This window comes from Talpa europaea (assembly GCF_964194135.1).
Source record: "Talpa europaea genome assembly, chromosome: 9".
In the NCBI taxonomy this organism is placed as follows: Eukaryota; Metazoa; Chordata; class Mammalia; order Eulipotyphla; family Talpidae; genus Talpa; species Talpa europaea.
The window spans coordinates 19,758,098-19,771,407 of NC_140076.1; the positions used below are offsets into that span (position 1 = coordinate 19,758,098).

Here is a 13,310-nt window from a genome sequence, read left to right on the forward strand (position 1 = left end):
CTTTGTTCACTTTATAGGCCTGTGGACTAGGCATGTTTTTCTGAAAGATTTTTAAGAGCTCTCCATGCATCAGGTTGGTAATCCTTAGCTGATTATATAGGCTGCCAATGTTTCTGTCTATTTATTATTTGAATTTTTTATAACCTTTTTAAACATAAATCTGTTTAGTTTTATTTAATAAAATCTAACAGTCTTTGTTTTTATGGCTTCTACTTTTGATATTACTCTTGAAAGTATATTCCCACCTGAGGTTAGATTTCCATGTGCTTCTAGTACTGAAATTTATGTGATCAAATATATGAGATATGGTTTCTTTTTTTCTTGCTTCTTTTTTCCAGTTCTCTCTCTCTTTCTCTCATTCTCTCTCTCTCTCTCTCTCTCATACACACACACACCCCCCCCCCACACACACACTCACACACACGAAATCTAGTTCATTTTTGGACTTGATACTCCCCAACTGATTTGTGTGTCCACTCCCATACTCATCTACCACATTGTTTGAAAATTATTTCAGCCCCTAACAATATTTTAAAATCTGGAACGATTACTCATCCCTTTAATTTTTTCTCTTGACTTTTCTATAGGGTAATTCTTCTAGATCAGAGGTTCTTATTTAAAAGTACATGCACCAGAATTACTACTGCAGTGTTCTAAAAACATGATTCTCAGCTCCTATCTCCAATGCAGAAAATCAAAACCTCTAAGATATAGCCTAAGCATTCATGTATTTGCTTAGATTTATTTGTAAATAGTAAATATCCAAGCTGCAGGAGGGCTAAGAACCATTACTCTAGATGGACTTCAGAGTAAGCTCTGAGGGTAGAAGTCACATCTGCCTGGTTACTGCTTATTCCCAGCTCCAGTGTCTGCCACATAGGTGGCAGTCAATATTTGTTGAATGAAAGAAGACATTAAGAAGAGTTCATTTGTCACCAGGACCCTTACTTTGGGCTTGGAGATCCAAAAACCATTTATGCCAGGGAAGTTGAGGCAATAGCCCATCCTGGTGGTGAGTATGAAACCATGCCACCTGAGGGACAGCTGAGTTGTGCCAGGAGAGGAGCTCTACATGCAGTAGTATTTGAAGGCTGGGAGAATCAGAATTTCCTTATATTCTTTCAGGGCACAGTTCAAGGAAGAAAATTTCAGGGGCAACCGCTAGGCTACTAAGGGGTAGATCTATCAAAAATGCTAGTTGGTGCCCATCTGTTGAATGAGTTGGCCACCACCTCACCACTGAGGTGTTGCCATCTTGGGCAGAGAGATACAGAGAAGATTCCTGCACTAAGTAGGATCTGAGAGCCGGTGATCTGGAAGAACTTTCCAGCACAGCGATCTTATATTCTTAGAAATATTTATTAAATGAGTTCATTGATTCAAAGGGATGAGAAGTTTCTAGAGTATTTTGTTGGTGACAAAAAATTCAGATTAAGCCCAGAGATCACCACTACGTAGGGAGATCCCCATTGGGGTCATCCTGACTTGGGAGCTTGGGGCCCCAAACATGTTAAATTCCAATACCTGCTATGGTATACTCACCCTTGCCATGTGATGTTTCTATAACCCAGGTGCAATTCAAGTTGTTGGGGTAGAAGTCAGGGAACCCTGGTGATAAAATAGTCCCACTGGAGCCTTGGATGAAGCCACCACAGAGTGCTACAGAGAAGCAAAGAAAGCAGGTGAGAGACTGGAGTGGCTAGGGAGTGCCCCACAATCTTCCTGGGAGCCTGTCCCCTATCCTTTCAAACCCCAACCTTCCTGGATTGTAGGGGAGTCAACACCCTAAGTCCTGGTTTTTCGTGGTGGGAAAGGAATCTGCCTCTGTAGCACCCTTCATGGTATGCCTTACCTTCACAACTGGGCAGGGCCCGGCTCCACTGGAAGTTGGGTTCACACTCCAGGGGCTCCCCATCACTTAGGGTGTAGCCAGAGTCACAGCTGAAGGTCACCAGAGCACCCACATAGAAGTCATTCCCATGACGCTGCCCGTTTACAGGGATCCCTGGATCCAGACAGTGGTCAGACTGCAGTGTGATAGCTGGAAAAGAAAACCCACAGCTGGAACAGAGGACTCACTGCCAGCAGAGCAGGACCCCAGCTGGCTCACAAAGGGAGGGAGGAGAGAGCCCTGAATTCTGGAAGGCTGAAGTCGCCCATTACCCACTCATCAAATGTGGTTGTAGCATCTGCTGAGAGCCCTATCTGTCAGAGAAAACAAGTTGGCTCAATCATTTATTCATTCATTCGTTCATTCATTTATTCATTCATTCTCTCAATAAATGTCAGTGTTCATCAGGCTTAGAAACTAGGTGAAGGCTTAGGGATATAAACACGAGTAAGAAAATCATCTCCGCATGGTGCTCTCAACCATAACTTTACTGGTCTACAAAGAATTTCAGTGACATCAATCTCTCTACATCTAGGCTCCTGCAGTGAATGCGGAAGGTGATGAGAGAGGGCAAGAGTGAGCAGGGGATGCCATCTCACATCAACTTCATGATTTGTCAGACACTCTGTCCCCAGAATGCTCGGCTCGGCTCACCGCATCCCGCATCCCTGGCAGCGTGCATGCCGGGATCCCTCACAATGAGCTTCCCTTGCTGCTAAGGTCTTGACTCTCAGCCCTGTAAGTGCTGAGTGATGTTGACAGCAAGGGAGGGCTTCCTAGAGAGCACGGCCTAGTTGAGAATTTTCTGAGGAGGGTCCAGCTGGGGGCCCACTGGGGGAGCAGTACTTTGCTCCCCGGGGCCAACCCTGCCGGCTGCTTCCCCAGGACTCACTCTCATAGCGGAGCTGGAAGCCTATGTCCGAGTGGCTCTTGTCGGTAGAGAAGAGGAGGTAGAGGTAGTTGCTGGTGCTGATGAGGAACTGGGGGACCTGGGTCCCATGGTAAACCCCGATCAAGGGTGCTGAGTATGTCCGTCCATCCCGCACTTCCAGGGTGTCGTAGTTGACCTCTGTTTTAAATCTGCCAAAGATAAAAGTGGAGACTTCTTGAGAAGCCCAAGGCTGATTCATGTGCAAATGACAAAAGGATCTGCCTGACCCAGGGCTTCAGGATAACCAGATCTTGGCAGGATGGGCTATTTTAATACAATGTGCACACATTTGCTAACTATGTGGAAGGACTTTCTCTCCTTTATATATTTTACCTTCCTCCTCCAGCGCTTGGAGGCAGGTTTTGAATCCCCACTCTGACCCGGACCAGGACCCCTACAGGCCCAATGACTACTAGTCTCAGAAGTCAGAATGTTCTAGGCCAGGAGTCAGTCATCTACAGCCCTGGGCTCAAATCTGCTCTACTACCTGTTTTTGTATGGCTTGAGAGCTAAGGATGGTTTTTACAATTATAAGGCAGCATTTTTTAAAAAAGAGAAGAACATTATGCAGCAAAGAGCCACGAGTGGCCAACAAAACCTAAAATATTTACTATCTGCTTCTTCATGGAAAAGCTTGTGGACTGCCATTCCAGGCCAGGAATGCTTTGTCTAGAAGAAGTTTGGGCTCATAGTTGGGGGGCCACCTTCCCCCATTAAGGGGTATAATGTAGGGCAGTTAGATGTAGGGCAGATGAGTGGGATTTGGGTCAAACTGCCCATTCTGGAAGTTTCCTGGTTATATTCCTCAGATACTATAAAGACTGCTGCAACATCAGACAGTGTCTAACTTTTCACTTCCTCTTCTTAGGGGTGAGGTGGAGGACACACATTCCGTGTGTCCCAACCTTCATAAAGTCATAGTCCCCTAAATAGCATAAACCCCACTGCTCAGGCAGTATCAAGGCTATAGGCATAGCCAGTGGTGCTTGTCCCCAGTCTGGCAGTCTGTTCCAGGGATCTCTGACCTTCATGCATGGGTGCTGAACCCCTCCCTTCCCAGGGTCCCTGAGGTTACAGCACCTGTCGAAGGTGATTTTGATGGGGTAGCCTGGCTGGGCCTCTATCACCCAGGCACAGCTCAGGGCATCCTTGTAGAAACCAGGCCAGCCCGGAGACAGGATGGTGCCACTGGGCGAAGTCAGGTGACCACCGCAGGGAGCTGGGGGCAGAAGGGTGAGAAACAACAGAAACTTCTCCATGAGGTGTGCCTGTCAGCAAGTGTTACTGTGGATTTTAGGGAAAATTACATTCACTATATAAACTGTGAGTTTTGCCTTTTGGGATCATTATGGATATGTCCAGTTGCATCATTTGGACTTTTATGAAAGGCCAGAGGGGAGAAAGGAAAAGGATACTTTAAACAAAGCTCTTGCCATTCTTAAAGGGCTAAAGTCGGGTAACATTTGGACCACACTGGTTTTCCTTTAATCCTCACTCAGCCCCCCGGCACAGGCATAAACCCAGGCCACCTCCTCACCTAGCACCTGGGGCTCTGGCACGGGGAGTGAGCGGAACCCCCACTCAGCTAGAGCACCGATCGTGAGCTCCCTGAGTGCAGGGAATGGATTATTTATCTTATTGAGCTTGGAATTTAGCCCAGTGCTCAGCACACAGCTATCCCTCAGTACTGAGTACTGCAGGAATGAATGAATGAATGGAATCATGGATGAATGCAGTCTATGGCAGACAACACCCAAGACACTGGGTGGTCCAGGCATACCTCGTGGCTGGCTCTGATCTTACAAAGCCTGCTCTCTCTGGCTCCTGGTCTCTCTCTGCCCATAGTTTCCAACCTCCAGCTTCCCATTCTCACCCACACCTTTGCCATCACACCTGCCTCTTGCTGTGACTGGACCTGCAGCTCCCTGGTGACCACTGGAGCTTCCCATTACCCCTCCTTTTGGACATACAGGCAGATTTCACTGTCCACCCACTGTGAAGTTAGGCAAGGCCACGTGACCACTTGGAGTCATAAAATGAGAGCAGAAGCAATGTGTGTCCTGTCTGCGTGGAGACTTGAAGAGCCAGTACAAAGTGATGATGGTGGACAGCATACACCCAGGGGCAGCGTGGAAGCCCAGCCTGGGCCTCTCAGTGACTCTAAGGATGTTAAACCCTGTGTTAAACATGTAGCTAAACTTACACCATTCCTTTCTCAATTCTATAACCTTTTTGGAAAATATCTAAAAGAGTTGTTAAGTAAAACAAACTCTTAGATTACAAGAGCCAAATCATGCTTACTAGAAGGAAAGGGGGATGGGAAGTGGGGAAACCTGATAAGGGAGGTCAAATGTATAGTGGGGGATGGAAACTAGACTTCTGGCTGTGAACATAATTAGTATATACAGATAATTTTTCATGTTGTACACCTAAGACCTATGTAATGTTATTAATCAATGTTACTTCAATAAAAAAATGTGTTGTCAAGCACTATTAATGGAAAGTTATATTAAGTTTAATTAACAAGGGATTCATGACAATAATGATATTAATAGTTGACTGCTCAGATTGATGATTTATGATGCTAACTGCTTTACAGGTATCACCTCATTTAAATGCCCACATTTATAAAGTAATCCCCATTTTACAGAGGAGAAAATGAAGACTGAGCTGGCTGAGAGACTAGACCCAGAAATAATGAAGTTAGAACTCAGGTTTAACCTCCCAACCTGTTTCCAAATCCCCCTCTAACAGCGCATAATAGTATTACAATCATTGTTGATAGTAATGAGCTCGTAGGTACTGAGAAATTACTAGGTGTCAGGGCTTAATGTGGATTATCCTTGTGACAATTACAACACTAAAAGGCAGATACTATTATTATCCTTGTTTTATAGACAGGGATTATGACCCCATTTTCAGTAAGTTGAGTTTTTGAGAAACTAAGTAATTACACAGAACCTTTATCAAACATTGAGTAAGTACATGGCATATGGGCACAGTCATTTTCTGGATAACCCTCATTTTCAAAGCCCATCCCCCTACATTACTAAAACTATGAATGCTTTCCTTTAATTCTCCAATGGATGTGTGAGGTAGATGGTAGAGTGGGGAGTGCCTGATGCTATGTTCCTGCATCTCTAGGCAGGCACTGAGCTCCAGAAAGAGTTGGGGCTTCTTCTTGGCCCCCATTCAGCCCAGGCCCAGCCTTTTAGGTAGCTGGACTTTCCAGGAATCCATAAATGACAGAGTCACTCTTGCCTTCAGTGGCCAGTTCCATTCAGTGCATGTACATTAACAAAGCCCTATGTAAAATCTCCAGAAAGGGAAACACAAATCCTTCCTTTGGTGGTCAACAGTGTGTTCTTTTCTCTGCTGTACTGTTTTGTTACCTTAGATAGCTGGTATTTTCCTACTCATGTGATAGTCAAACCACCTCTCTGTTCATTTAGTCCTTTACTCTCTCTTGTTCCTCTGCACCTTCCAGGGTGGGGGTAGTTCTTAGACAGGAAAGAGGAGAGCAAGACTCCCAAAGGCAACATCTCTTTAACATTCAAAAAAGAATGTTAAGAAAAATCCACGTTAAAACTACAATGAGAAGTGATTTCGCATCCATCAGATAGGCAAAGCCCAAAGTCTGATAACTGAGGCTGAGGGAAAGCAGGTGTTCTAGTACCTAGCTGGGGGAAATACAAAATGGCACAAGCCCTGGGAAGAGATAGGTGGTAATATTCAGCAAAATTCATATGCATTTACTCTTTGACCCAGCAATTCTACTTCTGGAACTCTATCCCAAAGAGAAACTGGCAAAAATAGGAAGATATAAATATGTACAAGCAACACTATTTGTAATAGCATAAGAATGGCTGCAGCCCACATGTTCAGTGAGAGGAAGCAGAATGGGCTGCTTTATGCAGCTGTAAAACAAGAATGAGAAGCAGTGTCTACATGATGTTGTGGAGTGGCCCCAGAATATGTCACTACGTGAGTCATAGCAAGGGAGACAGTAGTGGTGTGATTCACTTTTCCAAGCAGGAGTAGGGGATCACACACTCATATTTGCTCATATGAGTTATCCATGAGTGTGAGCCCCAAACTGAAAAGATGACCTATGTAAAACAGGAGGGAACAGGGTAGAGAGGGCAGTGGAAGAAGCTAGGCATTCTCAGAATACATCATTTTTCAGAGTTTATCTTTGGAATTACATATTTTATATAATTATAAAGAAAGCTTTAAACTTGGTAAACAATTTCTCAAAACTCCAAAGCACAGTGAAATAAACAAATACAATGATGCATCTGTCGGTGGTGTAATTACACGAGCAAAGTAGAGATTGGAAGGCCGCGTTTGATGGGCCATCTCTACTAGGATAAAGGGACAAAAAGAATTGAAAGAAAAAAACTTTGAGCTATTTTCAGTAATCACATTGCTGTTGGTAGTACTGGTATTACATTTCTGAGACTCTTGTGTCTGTATTAGGGAATGAGAAATTATGTTGGTGGTGCTGGAAAATGGAATTTTCAGCAAGCGGGAGACAAGATCCAGATAGGACATCAAGGAAGTTAAGTTAAAAAAAGAGAAAGTGTTCTTATATTTGAAATGAAATAAACCCATTTCATCTTTTAAAAGGTATTTCTTAGCTCTATTCATTGAAAAGACTTCGAAATAAAGACCTACTCAATAGTTATAAGCAGTCCCAGTGTCCAGATAACAAATATCATTTTTCACTTAAAGGAACCAGGGCTCCTTGGAGAAACCGCTGATTCTAGGTCAGGGGCAGAAAATGTGCAAGATGTGGTGAACTTCAAAAAGCTCCCACTGACCAGTGGGACAGTTTGAGCATTGATTAGAGCAGTAACTGCAATGGATTTAAATATACAAAATGTTTCAATCCATTAGATCGTAATGATATTTAAAGATATGGAGGATATTAAAGAATCAACCCATTAATATGAAAACAGGTGCTCAAGGAAAATAATTAAGTATTTCTCTTGCCTTTCCTTTATGAACTACACTTCAAGGTAACCAAGGAGTTGAGGAGGGCAAGTTTTCTTTAAGGATTCCAGCTTATAAAAGAAATGATAGCATGCTATCATTTTGCAATCCCTAAGCTATGCTTAACAGTGGTTTGTAATGTCTCTGAGAGAGAGAGAGAGAGAGAGAGAGAGAGAGAGAGAGAGAGAGAGAGAGAGAGAGAGAGAGACAGCCACATGGATCACGGATGGGGGAACAGAGACCCCTAGAAAACAGTCCAGTCAGGGGCCTCCCTGGTGGCACAAGGGGTTAAACACCACACTATGAAGTAATCTGCAGCCTCTGCAGCATGAGTTCGAACCCCAGCTGTGTAGGGAGCTACCCACGTGGGGCAGCAGACCTCTCCTTACTCGCCCGCTGCTCCCCTCAGCAGTGTATTTCAGTCATTTCACCTGTTCTGCTCCCCACTCTGTCTCTGGTGAATCTTTTCACTCCCTGCATGTCTGGCCTGTACCCCAGCTCTTGTATGCATAAATAAATAAACATTTTTTTAAAAAAGAAAATAGTCCAGTCAAAAGACAGTACTGAGTCTGACTCAGTTTTGAGATGTTACTCTCAGACAAAGGAAATACGACAGAGAGAGGACCAGATTCAAGCACCTCCCAGAGACCTTAATTGCCAAAATTCAGGATTCAGGAGACTTTTCAGGATAAAGTACTTGGCTTCTTCAACAACAAGATCACAAAGGGTGGGGGTAGACACACCTTCAGATTAAAAAGCACTTAAGATGTATCAGCCAATTGTAGTGTATGAATCATCTAGGATTCTGATTTTTTTTAAATATACTATAAAAGAATATATTAATCATGGCAATTGAATTGTAGTAAGAAATTATTTTTATTTTTTAAAGATAATCATGTTGTGGTTAGGTTTTAAAGAGTCCTTTTTATCTTGAGACACATTCTAAAGTGTTGTCAATGAATTATTATGCTGGAAATTGTTTTTGCATTAATCCCCAAGCATCATGTTGGTGGTGGGTGGAGGTAGGGGGGGTGGGAAACACGGGAGATGGGTAAATGGGTTCATTATACTATTTTCTCTGTTTGAAATTTTTCATTCAAAATAACAGGGTGAAAAAAGGAAACACAAGCACGAGGGGAAAAAAAGAAAAAAGAGGGATGGCCCTGCCTTGAATAGGAAGAACAATGCACCAATAAGACAACACAGAGGGATGCTGTAGCTAAGCTGGTGACTGGCACACAGTTGGTGCTCAGTAAATATTTTGTTGAAGGAATGAAATACTCGTTACAAGGTCACACTGAATTGTGTCCTCTCAAATTCTGATGTTGAAGTCCGACCGCGGTGTGCCTGCATGAGGAGGTAAGTCTTTAAGGAGGTAAAGTGAAATGAGTGCATGGGGTGAGGCCCTAACACCATAGGGCAGATGTCCTTACAGGAGGAGGAGACACCAGGGGCACCTCAGAGGAAAGGCAGCATGAGAACCAGCAAACAACTGCCATCTATGAGCCAAGGAGAGAGACATCAGGAGAAACCCAAACTACTGGAATCTTGATCTTTAACTCCCAGAGCCTAGAACTGTGAGAAAACAAATTCACATTGTGTAAGCCACCCAATCTGTGGAATTTTTTTATATATATTTTTTAAAGATTTTTTTTTTTTATTTATACAAGCACTGGGTACAGTCAGAAGTGTGGGAAGGTGAGAGAATTTACCAGCGCCAGAGTGGGTAACAGAACAGGTAGACTGACGAAATACACTGCTGATGGGAGTAGCGGGCGGCAGGAGAGGTCTGTCGCACCATGTAGGACTCTTGCTGGGGGCCGGGGATTGAACCAGCACTGCAGAGGCTGCGGGCAGCTTCACAGCCCAGTGCTCAACCGCTGTGCCACTGGGGAGGCCCCAATCTGTGGAATTTTAAATGACAGCCTGAGATGACTAATACACTGAGCTGAAGAGGAGCTGGTGTCTCCTGTGAGGGAGACCCCAGATGCTAAAGCTGTTCCAGATAAGGGACAATTGGGAATGATGAGAGAACAGAGTCAATACAGAGAATGAGGCCTCGCTGAGCCCTCGCCAGGTGTCAGACACTGCAATTGACGTGTGCTTTTTCTTTTCTTGTACGCATATGTTCGCTACAATCCACAAGGTGGGTACTGCTATTAGCGTCATTTCATGGCTGAAAAAACAGGCACAGGGAGGTTAGGTAGTCGGTGTGGGAACACACAGCTAGTAAGTGGCCAGGATTTAAACCTGGGTGGTTTGTGCTTCTAATTACTAACCACCATGAATGCATGTGGGAATGCCTGCTCTGACTGTTACCCTCAAAGGCTGACTTGCGGTCCAGAGAAGGAATGACCCGAAGTAGTGAAAACCTTTTCCTCTGGCCTTTTGCTCCCTCTAGCTGCCTCCTCACCGACCAATCCTTGTCCACCCCTCCACCACCATTTTGGCCCAACGAAAGGATGAATTCTGGAGTTGGACCAACCAGCTCCAGAATTGGTGATTACTGTAATCACCAAATGATGCTTCTGGAATCAGAATGCTTGGATTTGATGCTGACTCTCCCATTGACTTGCCTGTGTGATCTTGGTTGCTAAGTCCTCGTTACTGAAGTTTCCTCATCTGTGAGTACAATGACAGGACCCACCTTGCAGTGGTATCATGAGGATTCATAGGGATGCAAGTAAAGCACTTGATCCACTACTTAGCACCTAGTACCTTGCGAGTGCTGGGTCATGATAACTGAGTGCTGCTGGTTTGCAGATTTCTCAAGTAGAGAGCCCAATACTATCTTTCTTTTCTTTTTCACAAGAAGTGACAAGAAGATTAAATGAACTAATGCTAGAACCACAGTAACTACCCTTCCTTCTTCCTTGGAGGCCTAAATGAGCTACAGCCACCGCTTAAATTCCTCTTGTGGGAGTGGAGAGAATGGATCTTCTTTCTTTTTTATAGGACTCCGTTTCTGATTATAAAAGGAACACATTTGGTATATACACAGAGAGAAAAAATGTGGACCTGTTTACATCAGACTGTTAAATCATTTTCCTCTGGGGAGTGGAACTGGAAAATGAGTATTTTCACTTTGAACTTCCACTGTATTTGTGTATTGTTTAAATTCTTTGCACCACCAACTATTACTTTAAAAATGAAAAGACATACTCGCTGTAGATAATTTATCTCATTTTCTGTGTGTATTTCTTAAAAGCCATGTGATTTTTTTTTTTAAAAATTCAGTTTGAAATGGTCTTTTAATGGGGAGTTTAATTACCTTTATTGTCACAACTGATATGTCTGTCCTACTGCTGTCATTATGTTTTACACAGTCAATTTCTTATCTTCCACGTGGTGTCAGGTCTTGTCTTTTGTGATGGACAATATGTTTCCTTCTGCTTTAATTTTCTGCTGGGAAGAGGAAAGTGGGATACCTGCTTTTCACCCTAGGTGTGGATGCTTTTAAATCTTTCATAAAGATGCTTAAAATTATATTTCCTCTAGTGGATATCATTCAAGAAATATGTAGTCACAATATAGCCAAGAGTTTCGGTTTGAACTCTGGCTCCGTTCCTCACAAATCGGGGCGGGTGGTAAAGCAACTTAACAGGAAAGCAACTTAACCTCTGTTTGCTGTGAGGACAATAACTGCACCTCCTTCCTAGACTGGTGCCTGACTGAATTAGATGACGTTAAAACACCTATCAAAGGAGGGTATGATTACTCAGTTGCTCCCTGATGAGACAAGGAAGAGAAGAATTTGGAGATGAGATCACTAGTCACCCCTGTGTAAATGCCTTTACTCCCTGGAAGTCTTTTTTTTTTTAAGATTTATTTACTTATGCATACAAGACCTGGGGTACAGGCCAGAGGTGTGGGGATGAGAGGATTCACCAGAGACAGAATGGGGAGCAGAACAGGCAGTCTACTGAAATATACTGCTGAAGGGAGCAGCGGGCGAGTCAGGAGAGGTCTGCTGTGCCATGTGGGCACCTCCCTGGCTGGGGATTGAACTTGTGCTGCAGTGGCTGCGGATGGCTTCAGAGTGCTGATGCTTAACCCCTTGCGCCACCAGGGAGCCCATCCCTGGAAGTCTTTCTTAGGAAATTTCTGATTATGAACATAGAGATCCCCTATGTCCTGTGTCCTCAAGATCAGGGGGTGAGCAAACTATAACCCAGGGGCCCAATCTGGGCTGGCAGTGAAGTCTTATCTAGGGCTGCTTTCGCAGAATGAGACAGAGCTGAGTTGAGACCCAGGGGCCCACAGAGGCTAGACCACTTTCTATCTGGCCTTTTCGGAAATAGTTTGCCATCTTCTGCTTTAATTCGGTCAGACAATCAGCCTTTTTTCTAAATTTAGGAGAAGGAGCCATTTTCTCCCTTGTCCCATTATTGCCTCTCAAAAGCTAAGTGGCTCTTAGCATATATTAAAAGATTTTTTAAAAGGCCATTAGTTTTTACATTTAATTGTCCACAAGGTGGGGATACTTAATCATAAACAAATGAGAAAAAAAATGGGAAAAGACAAAGATGCTGATGATAAAGCTGGGTTCTCCCAACAATCCCAGATTCCCAGGAGCACCCCATCCTGCCTGCTCCTCTGTTTTAAGTCTGGGATTGGCTGCCCTAAGCAGTGAGTTAGCCGACCCCTCTGTCCCTCAGCTGGAGGGGATGTCAGGAGTTGCACATTGTTTTTCTGACTCCAGAGCTCATCTCATTTCCAAAAGTGCTCATTCTGCCGGGAGATGGCAGATGAAGCTGTGTGGACCTCACTGCGTGATGCGCAGGGCACAAAGCCGCCCATTCATGGCATGATTGGGGCGAGCATGGAAGCATAGCACTTGATCCCCCACTGCGGAGGGTGTTCACCTGATGAATTGCTTAAAATAAGGCGCACAGTCTGAGTCCTGTCGTTCTGCCAGGTACTTTTCCAAATCAGTGCAGGCTCCTGACAACACTGGGGGGAGGCTCCCATTATTAACCACACTCACAGATGGGGCACCTGAAGCACAGAGTAGTCCAGTCACTTGCCCAGGGTGACTCAGCTGGCAAATTTCAGGGAGCAGACTAAAGGCAGTCTGGTGAGAGTTTGTGTTCTGGAGTCCATTAGGGAAGCTCTAACCTAGTCATTGGTCATTTGCCCATTCATTCATTCATTCATACCGTCAACTAGTATTGACTGAATATCAACCAAGTGTCAAACAACATGCCAGTTGTGAGGATACACGGTCAAGGAAGATTCTGCAACCTCATGGAGCTCACAAGCCAGTGAGGGTACACTAACAATTTTGCATATTTAATGTATGTTGGGAACTGCCCTTCACAGCTGCATCTTTTTATGCCCCCTCCCCCGACAGTTTTTTTAAAAAAGAGACTCAGAGGGAAAGGTGACTTGCCAGGGTTCAGGCCCAGGATCCTTAGACTTGAAAGCCCACCTTGATGCCAGCCCCTCTGCCACATGCACCGTGGTCTGGGTGGCCTCTCCTCTCCCTCCCAC

The 13,310-nt window shown here is 44.3% G+C and overlaps 1 protein-coding gene across 1 annotated transcript in view; it reads right to left on the minus strand.

Moving 5' to 3' along the window:
- CSMD2 (CUB and Sushi multiple domains 2) overlaps window positions 1–13,310 on the minus strand; it is a gene marked incomplete at both ends in the record, with an annotated part of 507,564 nt that overhangs the window by 146,236 nt on the left and 348,018 nt on the right. The window contains 4 exon segments of the mRNA XM_084243387.1: window positions 1,543–1,659; window positions 1,853–2,041; window positions 2,784–2,971; window positions 3,903–4,041. Of these exon segments, the coding sequence (XP_084099513.1) occupies window positions 1,543–1,659; window positions 1,853–2,041; window positions 2,784–2,971; window positions 3,903–4,041 (633 nt within the window).